The sequence below is a fragment of the Cucumis melo genome, chromosome 9, assembly GCF_025177605.1.
Source record: "Cucumis melo cultivar AY chromosome 9, USDA_Cmelo_AY_1.0, whole genome shotgun sequence".
NCBI lineage: Eukaryota > Viridiplantae > Streptophyta > Magnoliopsida > Cucurbitales > Cucurbitaceae > Cucumis > Cucumis melo.
Window position 1 is genome coordinate 22,334,604 of NC_066865.1, and position 21,713 is coordinate 22,356,316.

Here is a 21,713-nt window from a genome sequence, read left to right on the forward strand (position 1 = left end):
TCTCCATCTCCATAATAATATGTTCAAAATTATTTGTTAATGTATGATACTATGAGAATGATCGAACATATAAGCATAATGTATTATACATCTCATGAAGTTAGAGGTTTGTTCGATGATATATACTTAAATTTGCCTTCACTCATACTATACTCGTTTAAGTTTTTGGATCTATTGATGATAATATATATCTTCTGTGTTCTCTCTTCATTTAATATAGATGATAAACTTTTGGATTAATTGATGATTTAAGAAGATTATATTCGATCCTCATATTTTTATATTTATTAAAGTAATCAGGAGAGATCTAATTTTACTTTACAAAATTAGTTAACTATTTATTTTATTATCACCATGTTACATACATCTTATTCTTTTAGGGAACAAATGAGACTTAAATATTTTCACCTCAAGAGTGATAGGAGCGTTTCGAGTCAATGAATGAAGTTTTGTTGTAGAGTACTCTTTAGTGTAAGAAGTCAGCAAGTCATGAACTAAATATCCTTAATGGCGACACTTTATATGGTTTAAAGAACTTGGTCCAAACGTGGAGTGAAGGTTCACTTCCTCAACTCTTGCTAGCTCCTTGAGCTAAACATGCCCTGGATGTCTTATACGTTTATCTATTTACTCATGTAAGTCGCTATATATATACCTAATACTGTCATTTGTGTGACGTTAAAGGACGTAGGTATAACATTAGTTTATCTATGCTTACATCAACCACTCTATATACCTAATATTGTATAAATAATAATTTTCACAATTAACTCAACTTGTGAGTCAGTAAATTTCAACTATCATTTTTTAAACTCTCTCGTATATATTTTAAGAGTTAGTTTTTTTCCTAATCAATTTAAAATAAAATCAACTCGTTAAAATATACGTTCTCGATCTTAAAAACCTTAAGAAAGGATCTAAAATAGTTTATTTTTCTAATTAACGTATGTAATTAAAAATTTTTAAATAGGAAGAGTTGAAACTCAAATAATATTTCTCTACTAATTCGAATATGACTTATTAGTTATTCACATCAAATTGTAGGTTTTTCAAATTTCTCTCAATTAACTTAGCTACAATCGAACTCTAACTCGAGATCAAATTTTGTTCATACCTTTAGGGTGTACTAAAAAAACCGATCAATCTTGTTCAATTAATGGTTTAGGTTGAGTTATCAACTTGTTTTGAGATACAACTATACATGTGTATATATATATATTAATTTTAGTTTTATTTAATTTTGCTAACCTTTTGAATACTTTATTCTCAAACTACTCCTAAACACAGTATTGAAATGGAAAGTTTCATTGTATAAATTGAAAAAGAGTTTCCTAATCTTATTTTATTATATAAAAGTAATTAAATCCAAATTGCATATATTAACATTCTGACTCCATAGAATTTTTTTTAAAATAAATGATTGAGGTTATTCAAACCAACTCAACCTAACTCACAAGATTTACGATTGAATCGAGTTAAAAAGGTAAGGCTATGCGGAGCTAAAAGAACTCCAAACTTCCAAAATAAAAGAAAATGAAAAGGGCCAAAAATAGGGAAGTGGGACCCACCACACACCAATGAAATGAATAAAACAGAAACTGTCAACCCCCAAAGAATATTGACCGTTGAAAAATCCCTGAGAAAGACTTACTTCTCTTGCACTTTCCTCATTCTCCATCTCCATCTTTCTCAGAACTTTTCTTCTTCTTCTTCTTCTTCTTCTTCTTCTTCTTCATCCTTTCTAACGCAATCCCCATTTAGAATCCGCCAACCTCTCTGCAACAAAAGACTTCACCGCCAATCACAATCCTCCAAACCCATTTTCACAATGCAGAAAAGTCCCTCAACCTCTTCCTTAGGTCCCGGCGGCCTCGACCTTTCTCAAGCCTTCTTCAAACCAATCCGCGACGCCTCTCCTCCATCCACCTCAAATCGCAACACCAAAATCTCCGTCATCGGCGCCGGAAACGTCGGTATGGCCATTGCTCAAACCATCCTCACTCAAGATCTGGTCGACGAACTCGTCCTCGTCGACGCCAAGCCCGACAAACTCCGTGGCGAAATGCTAGATCTCCAACACGCTGCTGCTTTTCTCCCTCGTACAAAAATCAGCGCCTCCACTGATTACTCCACTACTGCTGGATCTAATCTGTGTATTGTTACTGCTGGTGCTCGACAGATCGCAGGTGAATCTAGGTTGAATCTGTTGCAGAGGAATGTTGCTCTGTTTCAGAAGATTGTTCCGCCGTTGGTTCAGTTCTCTCCTGAGACGATTCTTTTGATTGTTTCGAATCCGGTGGATGTTTTGACTTATGTTGCTTGGAAACTCTCTGGTTTTCCGTCGAATCGTGTGATTGGATCGGGAACGAATCTGGATTCATCTAGGTTTCGGTTTCTTATTGCGGATCATCTCGACGTTAATGCTCAGGATGTTCAGGTCAGTTTTCCGATTGTCATTTCTTCTGTGTTCTTCAATTGATCATTGCTTTTTTCTTCTTCTTTCTTTTGTTAATTTGGCGTTGTTTTGCTGAAGAAATTTCCCTTTCGTTTAAATAATTTTGTTATATTTCTAAATATTTTCTACTGATTTCACATCTATAATCGTTTCTCACAAGGAACTTAATTAGACTCTTTCTAAAGTTCATAAATCAAATTACAAGTTTAAGTTGATTTATCCATACAAACCAAAATATATGTAGAGTTATTTATAATTGAACTCAAAAAATTAACTTTCCTTTATAAATTTGGACCTCTATAGAAAGTTAGTTATCATCTTTATAATTAAAGCCCTAATAATTACGAGAGCTTTTTGTACTAATGAACCTTTTTTTTTCTTTCTTAGCTATGATTATTATTTGTAATATTTTAAAAAATTACAAATATAGCAAATTTGTCGTTTGATACACCTCTGGTCTCTGGTCTCTAGTCTATTAATGATAGATTAATACTTATAATATGATCTATTATCGATAAACTCTCGCCGATTTTGTTATATTTACAATTTTTTAAAAACATTACTATATATGCTAATACTTTAAATTTATTTACTATATTTACAGTTGTTTAGCCTGTATGCATGAACATGTGAAATCGAGATAGGGATTTGGAAAAAGTATTAGACTGCAATGAACTTTTCTACCACAAGTCAATGTTAGAATGGGAAAAATGTGAAAAAAGGATATTACATTGGGTTATGACATTGGATCAGGGATAAGCCACTATTAGACTGGAAAGTTCATCCCTATCAAGTGTCACTTAGAAGGCTAGAAACACACTATGATGTAAACATAAGATCAAATTTCATGTGGTTGTGGGGTGTGGGTAAAAAAATATATAAAAACGCTTGAGAAAGAGTTATTCATACAAAAATTCCTAACAAGGGGTTTATCGAATTTTATGGGCTATTTATGATGTTCTATCAAACTATAAAAACATAATCTTTTAACTTTTTAGAAAGAGTTGGGTTAAATTCTAACTTTAAAATTAAAAATTGGAACATAATTATTATTTGTAAGGTAAAATTAGAAAAAGTAAAATAAAAACCAAAACAGCCATTTTGAAAATTTAGTTACCAAAGTGAAAAAATAAATTCAAAGTTCACCCAATTAGAGTCCCAACCATCGTTTAGGTGCTTTAAATATGCATAAAACCATGGATGAATTTCTAGAAATTAAACTAGAATTGATATTTAGATCATGAAGCTAAAACAACAGAGGATTATACATATATATGTTTTTTGAAGGCATACATAGTTGGAGAGCACGGCGACAGCTCGGTGGCGCTATGGTCGAGCATAAGCGTGGGCGGGGTGCCAATACTAAGCTTTCTAAAGAATCAACAAATCGCCTACGAGAAAGAAACATTAGAGAAAATTCACAAAGAGGTCATAGGTGGGGCTTATGAAGTCATAAACCTCAAGGGCTACACATCATGGGCGATCGGGTACTCCGTTGCGAGTTTAGCTCGTTCCATCCTTCGGGACCAAAGGAGGATTCATCCTGTCTCTGTTCTCGCAAAAGGGTTTTACGGTATTGATGGTGGCGACTTGTTCCTTAGCCTGCCTGCACAGCTTGGGAGGGGTGGAGTATTGGGGATCACCAATGTGCATCTAACGGCAGAGGAGTCGAAACGGTTGAGGGACTCGGCAAACACCATCTTGCAGGTGCAAACCGAGTTAGGGATCTGAAATTTTTACTACACCTACTTACTATCCTATGGATGTTTTTGATGGTGTTTTGATGGGTGGTTGTGGTGATGTTTGTGTTTGTTTTGAGGTTGGTTGAATTGGAAAGCTAACTATGAATATGGGGTGGTATTGATGATGTTTTTTTTAATTACCCCTTTAGGATGTTACACTTAATTTACGTATTATAAATGTATTAACTATGATAATACAATGTATGATATTATGACGCTGGATTAAGACACTAGATTGATGAACAAATCTCCCTAAACTCACAAATTCTAATGAAAATATATAATCTCTGTCCTTTTCTTTATGAAGTCTCATCATTTGAAAATGCACTGCTCAAATAAATTATTTTCCCAAGCATCAAATACAAAGTAATTATACATGTATACTTGTACATTTTTTGTTGTCTAGCATCTTGGGTATGTATGAATGATTCTATTATATTATAGTAGATTCAAATTTCTTGAAATAAAATTTGAAATGTTTAAATTTATATGCTAAAAATGAAGGAGATTTAATATTAAAATTTATTTCTTAACTTAAATCATTTTAATATGAGATATTAAAATAGATAATTATAATTAAGGTTTAGGATTAACTAAATAGTTATCTATATCATTTTAAAATGAGATATATATGGAAAATGATTTAATAATAATTAACTTTAGGATGATCTAAAAAAAACGATACGGATTAACCTAATTATCATCCTAATTATCTAAATTATTTTGATAAAAGTGAATAATTATAATTAAGAGGGTAGAAAAACAAGACATTTGTTCTTAAAAAAAAAAAAAAAAAAAAATCCAACGATATAAACTCTCTCTAAACCCTTCGGTTCTCGAAGAAAAGTTCTCTGATTTTTCCTTCTTCCCAACTCTTTCAATTCTTTTAAGAAGACTCTTATACAAACTGAATCTTTGGTAGGGTCATACCAAGAAAAACTCTTAGAAGAAAACATAAAGAAGAGAAGAGTTTCGTTACAATTGCATTTCTACAAAGGTATCATTCTCATAATGCTCAACAAATTTACTGTTTTCTTTTTTGTATGATTTTAAATATCCTAATGAAAAATCAAATCAACCGATTTCATCGTTTCTGCTGCAGAAGCAAATTAACGTTTGATATATCCCTTAAGTATGAATATTATTCTATTAATTTACTATTACATTGTGATCAACAAATGATGATGCACAGTAACACAAAGAGTGATACTACAAAAGTATTTTATTTTATTCGTGAACCCCAATTAAACTCCTACATAATTACATACATTATTCTTTTAAGTATATGTTAATTGCACATTGTGGATATTCTATCTATGATTTGTCATCATATTCGTAGATATGTTACACTAATAGGTTACCTCCTGCGAGTTTTCTTAGACCATTTTTCTTTCTTTTATTATAAGTGAAAGTCCGTGATAAAAGCAATAATCAAACCAATTTAATTAGTTTTATAAAGAAGTGAGCCAAATCGAAGTCTAACAAAGGAAGACAAAATAAAATGATAGACTGGTTTTTATTTGGTTGGATCAGTGTAGTGCTATGTTGGGTCTGTTTTTTAATTTTAATTTTAATTTCCTTCGTTTATACTTTTTAATTGGGCCGTTTTTGCTTCTAAATTAAAATTTTGGCCTACTTTTTTCTGTTAAAGATTGAAATAATGTTCCTATTTTTGGGGTTAATTGGAAAGTTAGGGAGTTTTGAAAAAAAAAAAAAGAAAATTTGATAAAAGGGTAATTTAAATAAAAAAGATCCCTTTTACCGATTTAAAAAAATGGGTCGGATTTTTGATTTTTGGGTTAATTAAAGATAACAAAAATAGAGAAATTTTTCAAAAATATAAAAATATTGAAAGATATATATACATAGAAAAATATATCCAACTCTCTTAAATTGATTATTTTTTTACTATATTTTGTAAATAGTTTTTTTTTAAAACTATAATAATTAAAAAAAAAAAACCTTTTACCACTTTTACTTAGCTTTTTCCCCAAAACCCCTCGTAATTTTTCAATTAAAACCCCTATTTTTGTTATAGGTTGAAATACGGATTTTTATTCATATTTTTAGGGATAGATTTTAAATATAACAAAATAAATCAAAATATTTAGAAAGTATAGTAAAATTTTATATTTTATTAATATTAGGCATCGATAGATTTCTATAATCAATATTTATGATGTTGATAGTAATAGAAGTTAAAACGATACTATTATATTTACAAATTACTTTTAAATTATGCTAGGTTTGCAATTATTTTGTAGAGGATTGTTGTACGTATAATTGTCTTATAAATAAACAAAGGAAAACATCCAAATGCATATGAAGTATGATCATAATTAATTATATTTGTTATTGTTGATCAACTGGACAAAAGAAAAACAATGTTACATAAGGATGTGTGTGGACGAACTGTCTTCCCACATGTGATTCCAAATAACCTTTCTTTTAGAAAACAATTAAAATAGTGATACGTTTTCTTTTTTTCTTTTTTTTGAATTTAAGAATGAATTAATCTTATTTTTTCTTTATAATGTATCTTTCGCTCTAAAATGTAGAGCTTCTAATCGACGTAATTATATGAGTATTATGTGATAATTTTTTACGTGCAAGATTTTGATTCAACGATCTTTCAAAATGGTCATATAAACACAATTGAGAAAGTATATATCTTAGGGATGAAAGGTGTAACTAACGAAAATATATATCAATTAGGGAAGAAACAACAATGTTCGAATTCGACATAAAATATACCTTTTAAACTACTTATTTGGATATATTTTTAAATTATCAATTGATCCAAAAGTTTAAACAAATATATATGAAGATAATTTTGCTCGAGAAGGTATTTTTCTTGAAAGAAAATTCCGATTTTTTGGTTTGTCTTATATGGATGAATTTATCATATTACGAAATTAGAGCGTTGGATTCTTTTCTTGATCTTCACATTCACAAAATTTCTATAAATATATATATATATATATATATATATATATATATATATCAAAGTCCCCAATAAGAAGTCGGTGGTAACTCAGTAGTTTTTGATTTGATTAGACTATTTATTTCTTAAACTTATCAAAAGGTTTCGTACAACCTTTAACTTTCTCTACCATATAACATACCTTCCCACTTTAAATTTTGAATTATTATTATTGATGAATCGAATATCTGATCTTAAATCAACGATCTATAATAATAATAGTATGTTATTTTGTTGGTGGATCATATATTTGCAAATATGACAAAACAGTTAGATCAAAATTGTAATTACTTTTATTACATATTTGCCTAACAATTATATCGAGAGAGAAAGAAAGACAGAGAGAGAGAGAGTAAAGCGGTAACCGACGACCGGATGTGCAAGAGTTGATAGAGGTAAGTAGCAAAGAGGTGGAGCGCCAGTCGACGATAGAGATTGATGTGCAGCAGTACTGATTGTTTGAAGAGAGACGAGGCAAGGAAATTTATGATGCTTTTTAACTGTAATAGAAGAAATAGTTGAAGGTTACATTTTATTATTATCTCTTTTTATTCTAAGTTTATTATTTTAATTTAAAGTGTATCGAAGATATCAAGTTCATCGATTGTACATCACTAATATATGCATTAGGTATATCAAATATATCAAATGTGTATTACAAAAAAAAAGTGTATCAGATAAATCCATACATTTTTTTAACGTACTTTTTACTATTTTTGTAAAACTAAAAAGTTTGAGCAACTAGATCATCGCTTTTTTCGGATTTTTGGGCCATTAAATCGTTGCTTTTTTTCTAACTATAGTGCTAGTTCCATCGCTCTTAATCTTAGGGGTTTTTAATTTTCTTGCATCTTGGGCTTGCCTCTAGTCCATAGACTGTATTTTTGTTGGACCTTTCCTTGTTTCTCATCTCTTTCGTATATTAATGAAGCGGAAATTACGAGAGTGCTATAGGAGTATCCACCTAGTTGAGATACCCAATGTACCTACTAATCATTGTATCTTTTTTTTTAAAAAAGTTCGAGCAACAAACCTAATATTAAAAACTTATTTTTTCCATCTTACAACTAGTCCAAAAATTTCCATGTTAGTTTTGCTATATTTATTTTAAATCATCTTATTTCATATTGAAAATTCATACATCGAACATTATTATAAAATAAGAAAATTATCACCATAGGTCTAGAAAAAATGTTAACCTCAAAATTTCTTTTTTTTTTTGAACAAATCAATTGTAAAGTGTGAATCCAAGAAGTCAAATACCAACAAAGAGAGATCGCTCGTTTTCAAGCGCTGTATTGATGGAAAATATTATAATTAAAAAAGAATTCATTAAATTACAAAGTTACTTCCCAACTTTTAAATTGGTCTAAAAAAACAACTCATTTTCAAAAATATTTAATCCATGTTTTTTTGTGTGTTTAATATATGTTTGATATATTCTAAATGTTAAAAAAAAAACGTAAAATCGTGACTTTAACTTTAACATTTTTTTCCTACGTGATCGACCTTAAACTTTCAATTGTGTATTTAGTTATCAACGTGGTTATTAGTTTTAGAATTTAGAACTATGTTTTCGAAAGATAAGACAAACATAAAAAGTAAGATGAAAATATGGTGATTTATTGTTGGTTAATTGCGACATTCAAAAACGTCAACGATCAACTTTAATCATTGCAAACCACTTACAACTCAAACAAGTATTCCCAAAGGTTATTGAATTGTCCTAAATTCCAGTTGAATCTATGAAAGAAGGTGACATAATGATAGTTTTCGAGCCATTCTTCGGTTGTAAAACACATACACTAAGGAACTCATATTAAAATTAAGATTGGGAAGGAAGGATATGTATCTGATTGACAGAGAAATTAGTTTACGAACGAAATTAGTTGAAAGCCAAACTCGTAATTTAATAAATGAAAAAAAGACAGACACACTATCTTTGACATGAAACCCTAACAAAAATAAGAAAAAGCCAAAAGAAGTTCACGGGAAATCGTAATTCAATATGGATTTTGGACCCCATGTGTGGCCATATGATTCATTATTTAGCTACTAATTAAAATAAAAGCTGTCAATTTGATCCATTTCTTTGGGATTTTATTCTCTTATATTATAATTTAAATTCTTTATTTCAATGTTCAAATAAATAAAACTTCAACGAAAACAACACTAAAGCAAAATGCCAAAAAATTATGGGGCTAAGAGTCAAGCAACTTGTAAATTTAAAATTTTCAATATAATTTTATGGGCTAAAAAAAGAGAGAATTTGTAAGAAATCAGTCGGTCAAGAAATTCGTTTTTTTTATTATATATTTATTCTTAAATTCTTACTTCACCTTCATTTTTAGTTATTTGTGTTAATTTTATATTCGTCTGATAAAATATTTTTTGATTAACAAAATAATAAGGAGAGTCTCATTCAAAATTTTAGTTCATGTTTTTTAGGCTATACTTTTTAATGTTATATTCCTAGAGGGGGAGGGAGGGGGAAAAAAAAGAAAGAAGAAAAAAAAAGATTATTAATTGGTTTTTGTCTTGGGTTGGAAAAAGAAGGTTGAATTGTTTCCAAAATTGTTCTAACACGTTATTATAATATATGTCACATCATGAAAATCCTTTTCGCATAATCTTCAACCCCTAAAATTTAAATTAAATAAGTATGATTATCCTATTTTCTTCATCTAATTTTTAAATTTGGATCACATCATAACAATAAATCAATTTTAAAAAAGATTTTTTTTTTCGAATTTGGTTTCTAAGATTTTTTTAACAAAAAAACTAGACTCGGGGTGCGATCACGAGAGTAATATATGTATATAAAATTTCAACTAGATTAACATATTCGTAACACTCGTCTTGTCATTGTCCATGTCAAGTAATATCGAGGAAGAACTTCAAAACTTTTTTTTTTTTTTGTATAAGTAGTGATTGGTAGGATCAAAAGATGCACTAAAATATCTCAACTAAGAATTATTGATCTAAATAAAATAATGTTGAAAAAGGAATCTTCTTGAAAATAAGCAAAAATAATAATATGACAAATAAATACATGTTTTTAAAATGTAACGAAAATTAGAGATACATAGCAATCTTTATTAAATAATTAATAATTTGAAGAAAAACAACCATGACTTAAAAAAAAAATCTTTACCATGTAAAAATTATTACAATTACACCAAATTTAAAAAACACTTATTTTTAAGTTATTCTTAAACTACTCACAATTAATACGATATGTATGAACCATTAAAACCAAACATCTTTTACAACAATAAAACTATTTTTTTTTCATTTTTCTTCATAACCTTTTAACAAAAATATCCTATGAATGATAATTGTCGAGATGAAAATGATATTGTTTGAATTTAACTAAATATATTCTAATTTCATGGACACTTTGAAATCTAATATAGATCTAATGTAGTTTGAGCACCTCTTAATTTTATATTCTTCATATGTGTGTGTATAAATAAACATATACTCCTTGCAATTTTCCTATTATTTGGATTGATCTATAAAATTCTGTCAACCAAAATCTTTAGATGGGGGAGAGACTTCACGTTTGAAACTTCTAAAATTATACAGGATTAGATCATTAACTGATCATTAAAGTTGAATAAATTTCAACCAATCAAGAAGGTTAAACCTGTAATTTAAAGGGAAAAAAAATAATAAAAGAGTTATGAATCTGACAAAATGATGAAACTTGGCTGTGCAGATTGAAGTTTTTAAGTGTAAGCGTCAAAATTACACACATGCATGCATGCAGAGGAAGCCATTGCCCATTCCTCCCCCCCTCCATCACTACTCTACACCTCCTTCTCTCATTTGTCCACATCTCACCACAAGAAACTATTTCTTTATGTTACTGAATGATAATTTTGAGGGGTTGACTATAATAAATATCATTGTAATTATGGTAAAGTAACAGAAATTTCACAATAGATGGATCCATTTTTCCATTCTATGTGAAAAAGAATATATATATATATATATATATGTATCCATTCACTATGAATGTGTTTAAAAGTACAAAATTAAATGATGAATTAATTTAATCTTATAGAATTGATTTTAATTATTTCAAATGTAATTCTCAGCCAATGGTTTTTCATTTGTCTTTTATTAAATTTCGTCAAAAAGTTTATAATTATTGATCGTTTTTAGACAAAGCATAAGAGACAAACCACTATCCAATCAGCTATATAATTAACAGTCGAGGATTGGGATATAATTATAATAATAATCGGCTCTGTAATAGTTAAATACATACATATTCTGATTCCTTAATTTTTGGGGTTTCAAAAACCTCGAAAATTATAACTTAGTGTCGCAGTCTCTCTCTCTCTCTCTCTCTCTCTTTTTTTTTTTTTTTTTTTTTTTTTTTTTTTTTTTAATTATGTAAAAGAGGAGAAATAAATAAATAAATTTATGTTTTTATATTTTAAATACTCATAAGGAGTAATTTTAATTTATTCAAATTTGAGGTGGAAGTATATTAATCTTTTATTATTTACCTCTTGATCTAGACAGTGAAATATACATATATTTTTTGTTTTGGTTGACGAGAGAATGACATTTTTATTGAAACTCATTTTTTTTAGAATTATTGAATATACATTTTAAGATTATTTTAAATCTTTTTAGGTTTTCAAGTATTTTGGGAACAACTTACTTGCAAAATTAGATCGTTGTAACTCTACAACGGAAGAAATCATTGTTAAGATAAAACCATATATGTATTTACCATAGAATTTAAAGAATTTTTAAATTAGATAAGTTTAGATTAAAAAGAATAAATAATACAATGAAGATGCCAAAATGAGTCTAGTTCAAATAACATCAAATATGTAAATATCAATCTCAAATTCAAAGTTAAAAATTCGATCTCCAATCTCACACACGTTAAAAATAATATACGTTTATTGAGATGGGAAAATTATGGGAGATTTTCATTTTGTTTTCTTTTTTTAGTTAAAAGTTAAAAGAGTGTCACTAATTACCCAAGATAGATATACTAATTACCCAAGATAGATATAGAGTATATAAAGTTTTATTCAATTATGTTTAAAGTAGGGTGATGAGATCAGAACATAATATCATGGATCTATCTCAATTATATAGAGTTTCATTCAATTTTGTTTAAAATAGGGTGATAAGAGAATATGAGATATTAAAAATGGAAACTTTTTTTTTTATATATATATTTTTATTTTAAAAAAGAACTTCTTAGTTAAAAAGATGTTTAGAGTTTAGTGATGAATTTCAAGCATGGTAAAAAGAGAGTGATATAGATTATTTTTATGGAAAGCTATGGAACAAAAAAACATATAGGGGGTGGAAATGATATATTTTTTCATTTCCAATATTCAAAATTACAATAATCAATTATCATAAATTTACCCAATAGGTAAACTTATTGAAACTTTCCAACTCAAAAAGAAAAATAACCCATATGAAGCAAATAAAACAAACCAAGAATTTGCAAATAAAAATTCTAAAACAAACCCACATCAAAACACACTTGACAACACATATCATAAAATACAAAAGATACTAATTAATTAGACTCACCACTGATTCCTCCACTTCTAGTATCCTTTTTTTTTCTTAAGAAAAAATTAGAACTCAACACTGGAATCCCTTAGGAACATTCTTTTGGCAAACATTAAGGAGCAAGCTAAGGGAGACAGGAATATTAAGGTTGAGACCCAAAAGGTTAGCCTTAATGGCAGTGCAAAGGCAAACAGCAGCTTCAAGATCAGCAAGACCTTCGATCAAACTACAGCAAGGGGTCACTGGGGGCTTGCCGATCGTAACATCGACAAGGCCACCGAGCAGCTTGGCGCAGACACCGAGTTTAAGGGTGTCCCTGGGGCATTTTCCATAGCCAGATGAAGGGCTTGGCTTTGGGGTTGGCTTGGTTGGAGGGCATGGCTTGGGCTTAGGTGGCTCAGGGACATAGCAATTGTTACAAGCTGAGACAAGAGTGAAGAAAAGGAGATTGAGAGAAAGAAGGAAAGCAAGAGAGGTTGTAGCTTTAGAAGCCATTAGGGTAATTTCTTGCTTTTGGCTTTTCGTTTTTCTTTACAAGAATTTTGAGGGATTAGTGGTGGGAAAAAAAGGAGAAATGGAGGGGTTTTTATAGGGTTCTTGAGGAAAGAAGAAATGATTTTTTTTTTGTTTGTGAAAGAATAATATATGATGCCACTAGGTTGCTGTATAATATGATACAAAATAAGCCATGTGTGGCCTCTTGGGATTTTAGCTGGCAGGGGGTAATTTGAAGAGAGGGAGAGCTCAGAAGTTTAGGCAAATTTTTGGAATTTTGTGGAATGAAATTTTGGAAATTATTCTCTCACTGTTCACCATTATTTTCCTTTTTCTTTCATACTTTTTGTATCATTTTTCTTTGTGTAGATCCATAAGCTGCAAATGTTGATATGATCCAAATTTGCTTTCTAGAGTATATGACAAGAGGCTCCACTAAGGATGTCGTTGGTTGAGGGCAGATTTTTCGATTTGATGGTGATTTATGTTTTGGTTCAACTTCAAGAATAAGGATGCATCTCCCACCTCATTAAATGGGAACACTTTTCTCTACCCTATTCCTTGTTGTGTTCTGTGTCCTTTTCTAGAACCTTTCTGTACATTGCTTTTGTTGATTAATACAACTCATAGTATAGATAGTGATAGACATTAATAGTAGTTCATTATTGTATATATCACTAATAGATAATGTGATTTTACTATATTTATAAATATTTTAGTTACTTTTCCTATATTTAAAAACAACCTCCTTAATAATTATTAAATATTTTATAAAGAACTTGTTTGAAATGCGTTAGAAAAAAAAAATGTTTTCCAAAAATTAATTTTCATTTAAAATTTTATTATAAAAAAATAAAAGTACACACGCACTGTTTGATAACTCTTTTTAGAAAATGTTTTATGTAAAAATATTCTCTTTTACGTATCTTTTTTTGAAATAGATATGTAAAAAATGTTTTATGTAAAAGTTTTTCTTTGTAATTTTTTTTTTGATTTATTATGTACTAAAAGTATTTTTATTGATTTCAAATTATCGTAAAAGAATTTATCAATAGTGATAATGACCAAAAGTTTGTTGGTTGTGATTGTTCGAGATGATATATAGTTAACGACTTGTTTGTGATTGTCGGTAAAATTGGTGGTTGATAGAGATCACTTGTGGCAGATGGATGCTGACCGAAGGTGGTCGGTGGCCGTGGGTAGAGGTGGTCTGTGGCCGTGGGTAGAGGTGGTGGGTTTAGAGATAGCCGAAGACAATGACGAAAGTTTTTCAAATAAAATAGAGAAATATTAACAACTAAACACTCAAAATTCATTTTTCTAAAAATTAGGTCGAAATGTTTATCTTAAACCAACTTATTTTATATACTCATTTTAGACCGTAGTTAAACACATAGTTTCTCTTAAAATAATTTTTGTTTAATTTAATCAATATTTGAGAGGGTTTCAAACACATTTAATTAAACGTTGATTGGAGTGAGAAATCATGGAGATAAAAAGACGATCACTTGGAGGGATAGTTCTTTCTAGATGGGTCCTTATCTATCTACAAACAACAACCCTCAACTTGTAACTTATAATGCTCCAAAAAGAGGGAAAGAAAAAGGGAAAAATTGCAATTTGTTAGATAGATTATAGTGCAAATTATATACCAGTATAAATGTGTAATTTTTGTTTGTTTGAATTACAAGAGTTAGATGGTAGGAGATTCAAATTTCTCTCATTTTTAGAATGGAAGATCATTACCAATTATTGTTGACCTAAACTCGCTTTGACAAATGTGTATAATTTCTTTAAGTGTATATCAATGATTTATAACGAAAATACACAAATAATTAGTAAATACATAAAGAATTAAATTAGTTTATCTAATTTACAACACACATATAATATCTCAAACTCAAGATGGTAAAGTATCGATCAAATTGTGTTTTGAAAAGAATGTCATTTATCATTTCTCTATTTCCTTAGCTTTTCATTTTCTATGGTTTCTTCCCTAACAAAGGGTATTTCAAGTGTACTCATTGTAGCCTTTATATTAATTTGTATTTACCATAATGAAAATTACTTGAAGAATATTTGTAACTTCTTCCTTCTTCTCTTTCTTGGATTTCAATAGTTGTTCAATGGTATTAGAGATCTAAGGGATCATTATTCATGAACATATCAAGGTTGACTATGTAGTATTCGGATGGAAAGTAAGAGAAGAGTGTTGCTTAGAAGATACGATCAATAACAAACGAAATGATAATCCTTTCCAATTATGAAGTGAAATTTAAAATCTAATTTGAATATAGAAACTTAATAAACTATAATTCTTTCAATTATTTGAAATTAATTAAAATATATTAACGTTTAAAATCAAATACCATAAAGGAACATTTAATAAAAAATTGAGGTTGAAAAAGTTGAAGTATTGAAACCTAGCGATCAAATTGAAATAAAACGAAAATATCACGGATAAATTTTTAACATTTTGAAATAATTCATAGATTAAATTGATTTAATTCAAATATTATTCGTTGTTGTGTTATGAATGATCTACTCTCTTCAAAGCAAAATTGACTTAAAACTTTGATGTTAAATCTACAAAAGTCAATTGTTCTCGAAGGTTAACACAACCTCGATCTCTAATGTGCACTCATCCTAGAACGAATTAAAATCAACGGAAAATGCTTAGAAAACAATATATCTAAAGCAATAAAAAACACAGACAGAAGAAAGAAAAACAAATGTACTCCATTTTCTTCCTAGCACTTGAAGGAAAAATAAGATCGGTCGTTTCTAAAAAAAAAAAAAACGTTTTGAAATTAATTTTAAAAATAACTTTAGAATTAATCACTAACAATCACTTCTTGAAATTAATTTCAAGCAGTAATACTTCTTTTTCCTGTTTTCTGTTTTGGTATGTTAATCATCTCCAAAAAAAAAAAAAAAAACTCAAAGACTAAATGCATAATATCATACTTAATTCTAAACCAATTTACTTAATTTTACTTAATAATTAAGATAAAAATTTTCCTTAATTCTAAACTTTCATACCCTAAATTTCATTTCTATGTGTCGTCTGTATACGTTAATAAAGAAGTTTTAAAATATAATTTATGGAAATTTGTATAAACATTTTGGAGGCTTTTAAACTTAATTAAATTTATATTAATTACAACTTTGACATACACTAAAAAATATTTTAAATAAAAGAGAGAAACCCTTCCCGTGAACCAATGTTAATAATGGTTGATCTTGAAAAAAAAGGCATATAAATGATACTAGCTTGGACACATTATATTAAATTAGAAGAAAAAATGAAAGATAAAGACAACCAAATGTATTATTAAATGTTAAAAAATGTTACCCAGTTGCATTTTATTTTCTTCACGCAACCTCAAATAATTTTAGTTTAAATTATCATCTAGAATCGATCATCAAGTAGATGTGAATTAAGAGATGCATACTTCATTTCAATTCAATAGGTTGATACAATCGAACACCTATCGATCTCTAAACTCATACAAATGAAGGTTCATAGTAAAAAAAGAAGTTCGTATAAATAAGGAAAAACTAGAGGAAAGTCTTCTAAAGTGAAACAATACGAAGAATAAGGCAAGTAAAAGACATTATACAAGTCAAACTGTTCATCAACTAATGAAAGAAAAACGGATAGATCTCTCGAACTAAACACTAATAAAAAAGATAAAAGCGTTGTCCTTATTTATTAACGGATTAATTTTACTCTTATTCAGGTTTAATAATTTTATTTTGATATTTTAATTAGTTTATTTTTAACAAATTTTAAATTTAGTTTGTTGAAATTATTAATTTCTTTTTATCAAAATTAGTTAAGAGATAATGTAAGGTTTTCTTAACCTTAATTATAAAAAGAAATATAATATATGGTATATAATTTGTTTCATGCGCACGTCGTCTGGCCAAATGTCGAGTGTCGACATGTCGAACACTACTTTAAAAATCTAAATGGATTTGATTTCTCTGTCTGCCCAATTAACTTTTATATTTCGTTATCTACTCTCTCTCTCTATATATATTTACTCATAGGTTGTGCTAAATTTTGAAAACTTATAAAGGGATGAAGTAAGTTTTGAAGAAATTACTTTTGTTTTTAAAATTATTTGCTAAAAATTCGAATATTTATGGAAAATTTGTGAAGAAACAAACATTAATTTAGAAAAAAAGAAAAAACAAAATGAGAAACGATCCGGTGTGGGTAAAAGTAATTATGAATCGGTTTATTTGAATTTTAAGTTTGAAATTTTAAATTGAAAAATTATACTATAAAATAAAAACTTTAATAAATATACTATTGTGTATTATGTAATAGAATAAAATAAATAAAAATATTTATAAATATAATAAAATTTTAGAATCTATCGATGGGAGACATTGTTAAACATTTATCTATATCTATCAATATCATCACTAGATACGAATATAATTATTTTAAAGTCTATTATTGATAGACTATGAGAATTTACTATATTTTGTAAATATTTTTTAATTTTATTATTTACAATAATTTCGTATTTATACAAGTATTTTCTAAAATTAAATCATTTGAAAATATATGATACCATAAAACCATAACTATTCAAGTTTTATAATGTAAAGTATGCTAATATGATTAATAACAATTTAAATTTAACTTAGTAATTATACAACTCTTAAAAGTACTTAAAAAAGGGAGAAAAAAAAACTTTAACTCTTAAATTTAGTGTTAGTATTTTTAAGTGTGTGTTATAGTTGTGTCAACCTAGTTGAGATATATCTTTAGTGTTCCTACTTATTTTCCTAGCTATCTTCTAATATTCTCTTAAAAAAAAACATTGAAAATAGAAAAATATAAAATACAATTATTGTGAAATATAATCAATAATAATCAAAGGTAACGGAAAATATAAACAATCAAGAAAATCGACGCAAAGATTAATGTGATTCACTCATGTAACGTTAACAGATAGAGGAATCAAAAAACTTAGAGCTAAAGAGTTTTATATATTGGACGCTTAAATCTTCGGACCAAATTCGTAAATATAATAAATGATAGTGATAATGAGACCCGTGCTTGGTTGTTTAGAGCAAGGTAAGTTATTAAAGTCATTCCAACAAAATTTATCCTCACTCGGTGGTTTGTTTTTAAATTTTTTCTTCCAAATCATTATCCAAACGATTATGAATAATGTTGGTTGTTAAGTTACGCAAGTTTTAATTACAAACTTAGACTTAGTGTATCTAAAAGAGGTGAGTTATGTTGAAAACTTTTAAACAAACAGAATATTCAAATTAGAATTCACAGTACTCATAGTTTACCAATAGAAAAATTTTATTGAATCAATTTCAATTACCCAACAGGAAAAAACATCTGATCAAGAAAATAAACAAACAACCAAGAATAATTTGGAATGAAGTCTAAAAGAGATGACCTCAACCACAAGACTTCAAAGTACTAAAAGATTCAAGAATAAGAAAAGGCTAATTATACAAAACTAGCATTGGAATCCATTGGGAAGGTTCTTGTTGCAAACGTTAAGGAGCAAGCTGAGGTGGAGTGGGATTTTAATCTTGTTCCCCAAAACGCTAGCCTTAATGGCAGTGCAAAGGCAGACTGCGGCTTCAAGGTCAGCAAGTCCTTCGACCAAGGTGCAGCATGGGGTCACTGGGGGCTTGCCGATGGTAAGATCGACGAGGCCACCAAGAAGCTTGGCACAGACGCCGATTTTAAGGGTATCCTTGGGACACTTTCCGTAGTTAGATGGAGGGTTTGGTTTAGTAGGGGGGCATGGCTTGGGCTTGGGTGGGGCAGGGACATAGCAATTGTCACATGCTGAGACAAAGGTGAAGAACAGGAGATTGAGAGAGAGGAGGAAAGCAAGTGAGGCTGTAGCTTTGGAAGCCATTTGGGCCTTTTGTTTTTGTCTTTCAAGAAGTTCTCACTTGAAGATTTTGAGGGATTTGTGGTGGGGGAAAGGAGAAAATAGGTTGGGTTTTTATAAGGGTTTAGGATAAGGAACAAATGATTTGTGAAAGAATAATATGATGCCCAACCCATGTGTGGTCTCATGGAATTTTAGCTGGCAGGGTTTGAGAAACTTAATTAAGCTTTGAAGTTTTTAAGCAAAAAATTTGGACATTTATGAATTTGATGGGAATTATTCGGAATAATATCAAACTTTTTCCCTTTTTATCATCTTCAATTAATTTCTCTTTCATTGAGTAGATCTATAGCGAATAAATATATCTTATAAGTATTATGACGGTTACAAAATCAACGAGTAAGGAATATGCATAGTAACATAAATAAAGATTGACACGCATGTGTGTACTTGATTCACTAATAATGTATTAGCTACATCCACAGAACAAAGAAAGAGATAATATTGTTTTTTGAATACAAACTGCATCACTTGGTTAGAGAATTTATATATTAAACTTCTTTAAACCCTAAGGTCATAGCGTCACACAACGAATTCAAGACATTCCAATAGTGTGGTCTCTCCATTTCTTCTAAAGTTAATTTTTTTTAAAGGAAACAGCTAGATAGGACTTAGGAGTGAACCTAAGACCGCACTAGACACACAATTTTATTAATGAGGGGCTAGAGAAAACCCCAAGAGCTAATTACAGAAGGTGCTAAGGTTTAAAGCAATTGTAGTAGCCGAATAATTTTTAAAATAAGAGTCCCTACTGCACCAATTGCCTATAAGGATTTTACAGTCCTCCCACATATTGGCAGTTGTTTTATGAGAGCTAGAGGTTCCAAAAATTCTAAGATTCCTTTCACACCAAATTTCCCAAAATAAGGCTATAATTCCACAAAAAACAACCTTGTGTTTCGGGATGGAGCAATTTAGAGAACGGAAGAAGGAGAACAAATCCTCCAGATCGTCGGTACCGAGTGCGAAATTGAGAGAGTGCTGGAGAAAGGACCATAAGGGTTTCACAGCTTCGCATCGAAGAAAAAGGTGGATTCCTGATTCACTATCTTTTTTACAAAGCACGCACCAGTTGGGTTGAAGGGGAATGTTGGGCATTCTTTGCTGAATAACCTCCATCATATTTATTCTTCTTTGTATCAGGCACCACATGAAGAATTTGATCTTCATTGGAATGGTGGACTTCCATATGATCTCAAGAAGCTTTGCTCGAGGGTCCCCTGGAGATTGATCCAGCTGCCGAGAGATCAAGACTTTTGCGGATGCAATGGAGAAAGAGTTGTTGCTGTCAGGAGTCCAGGTAGGCTTGCTTGATCCTCTATTAGACCTTGGAGTAGGGAGAATCTCTAAAATTTTTGCCCATTTGCTTCTTTCACTATCGTTCAGCTCTCTTCTAAAAATTATGTTCCATTGGTTATCGAATGTGTTCCACGCATCTTTAACTGAGATTTCTTTGTCAAGAGTAAGAGCAAAAAGTCTGGGATAGGCAGTTGAGAGACGTCCTTCTTGAGACCAATTAGAATACCAGAAGGAGATTTGATCTCCATTATTCAATTCCCAACTTTGATTACTTTTGAACCAATCGATGTTGTCGATGATAGATCTCCACGGGGCTTTAGAAGTACTAGAGGAGATGTTTGATGGAATGTCTCCTGGATAGTTGCCTTTATATTTGCATTGAATCAGCCTCCTCCAAAGGGCATTAGGTTTGATGGAATGTCTTCTAAAGTTAATTAGACACTTAATATTTTCACGAGGATGATACATTAGTAGTAGTGGCTCCATCAACTACAGGCCCCTAAGAGGCTGTTTGAAGGTATGTAATGGAAGGAGCTTGTAATATAATGTGTAATCCAAAACTCATATATGGATTGAACGTTTTAGACTCGATTTGTAATACCAAACTCATTTTGTTACCGTAGTTTATAAACTAAACCCTCTTTCATTCCCAATGTTTTCATGCATGCTTCATAATTTCAATTTTTATTTTTTCCTCGTTTCCTCACTCATTCCAATAACCCTTAGATTTTCAATATATATAGTTTGATTATACTTCTAACCTTGCAAACAACCTTTATGGACTTTTTTAGTTGATGAGATTGAAATTTGAAATATTACTAGAATGGAGTATAATTTTTTTTATTCGGAGTGAATCTTTAATATAGTATTTTCATGTTTTTTTAGTACAACAACGAAGAGATTGGAGGATCAAACCTTTAACCTCTATCGAGGAAGAACCATGTCGACCCTTAATCCTTATTGAGCTAAAACTCACTTTAGCTTTTCTTTCATTTATTTGGTCTATTTTATTTTTAATGTATTTTCATTTAAATATCTATCTTGGTGTTTATATTTTCATTGTTTATATGTTATAGTATTTATACACTCTATAACGGTTAATTTATACCATTTATCTTCTTATTTAGTCTTCTTTATTTTTGGGAGACAAATAATTCAACACACAACCTAAAGAAAAAAACCTTTCATGCACACTTCACATGTGGATTCTTAAATAAAAGGAAAACCCTTCT

General features: G+C 29.5%; 3 protein-coding genes across 3 annotated transcripts; 1 reads left to right on the forward strand and 2 right to left on the reverse strand.

The window, feature by feature from the left end:
- The first annotated feature begins 1,626 nt into the window (after window positions 1-1,626).
- LOC103482619 (L-lactate dehydrogenase A) lies at window positions 1,627-4,494 on the forward strand. Its single transcript, XM_008438878.3, has 2 exons — window positions 1,627-2,437; window positions 3,743-4,494. Exons 1-2 carry the CDS (start codon window positions 1,829-1,831, stop codon window positions 4,184-4,186), a joined length of 1,053 nt encoding a protein of 350 aa, XP_008437100.2. The 5' UTR covers window positions 1,627-1,828; the 3' UTR covers window positions 4,187-4,494.
- Window positions 4,495-12,514: 8,020 nt separating this feature from the next.
- Window positions 12,515-13,478, reverse strand: LOC103482620 (14 kDa proline-rich protein DC2.15-like). Its single transcript, XM_008438879.3, has one exon. The coding sequence runs from the start codon at window positions 13,232-13,234 to the stop codon at window positions 12,812-12,814; it is 423 nt and encodes a 140-aa protein (XP_008437101.1). The 5' UTR covers window positions 13,235-13,478; the 3' UTR covers window positions 12,515-12,811.
- A 5,076-nt stretch (window positions 13,479-18,554) lies between these two features.
- Window positions 18,555-19,202, reverse strand: LOC103482621 (14 kDa proline-rich protein DC2.15-like). The gene has a single exon (XM_008438880.3). It carries the CDS (start codon window positions 19,144-19,146, stop codon window positions 18,736-18,738), a length of 411 nt encoding a protein of 136 aa, XP_008437102.1. The 5' UTR covers window positions 19,147-19,202; the 3' UTR covers window positions 18,555-18,735.
- Between the last annotated feature and the right edge of the window lie 2,511 nt (window positions 19,203-21,713).

Bases quoted from the DNA above. Each gene is read 5' to 3' on its own strand.
- LOC103482619 (XM_008438878.3), top strand. From the start codon at position 1,829: ATGCAGAAAAGTCCCTCAACCTCTTCCTTAGGTCCCGGCGGCCTCGAC. The intron at 2,438-3,742 runs GTCAGTTTTCCG...TGTTTTTTGAAG, and splicing joins TTAATGCTCAGGATGTTCAG to GCATACATAGTTGGAGAGCA.
- LOC103482620 (XM_008438879.3), bottom strand. From the start codon at position 13,234: ATGGCTTCTAAAGCTACAACCTCTCTTGCTTTCCTTCTTTCTCTCAAT.
- LOC103482621 (XM_008438880.3), bottom strand. From the start codon at position 19,146: ATGGCTTCCAAAGCTACAGCCTCACTTGCTTTCCTCCTCTCTCTCAAT.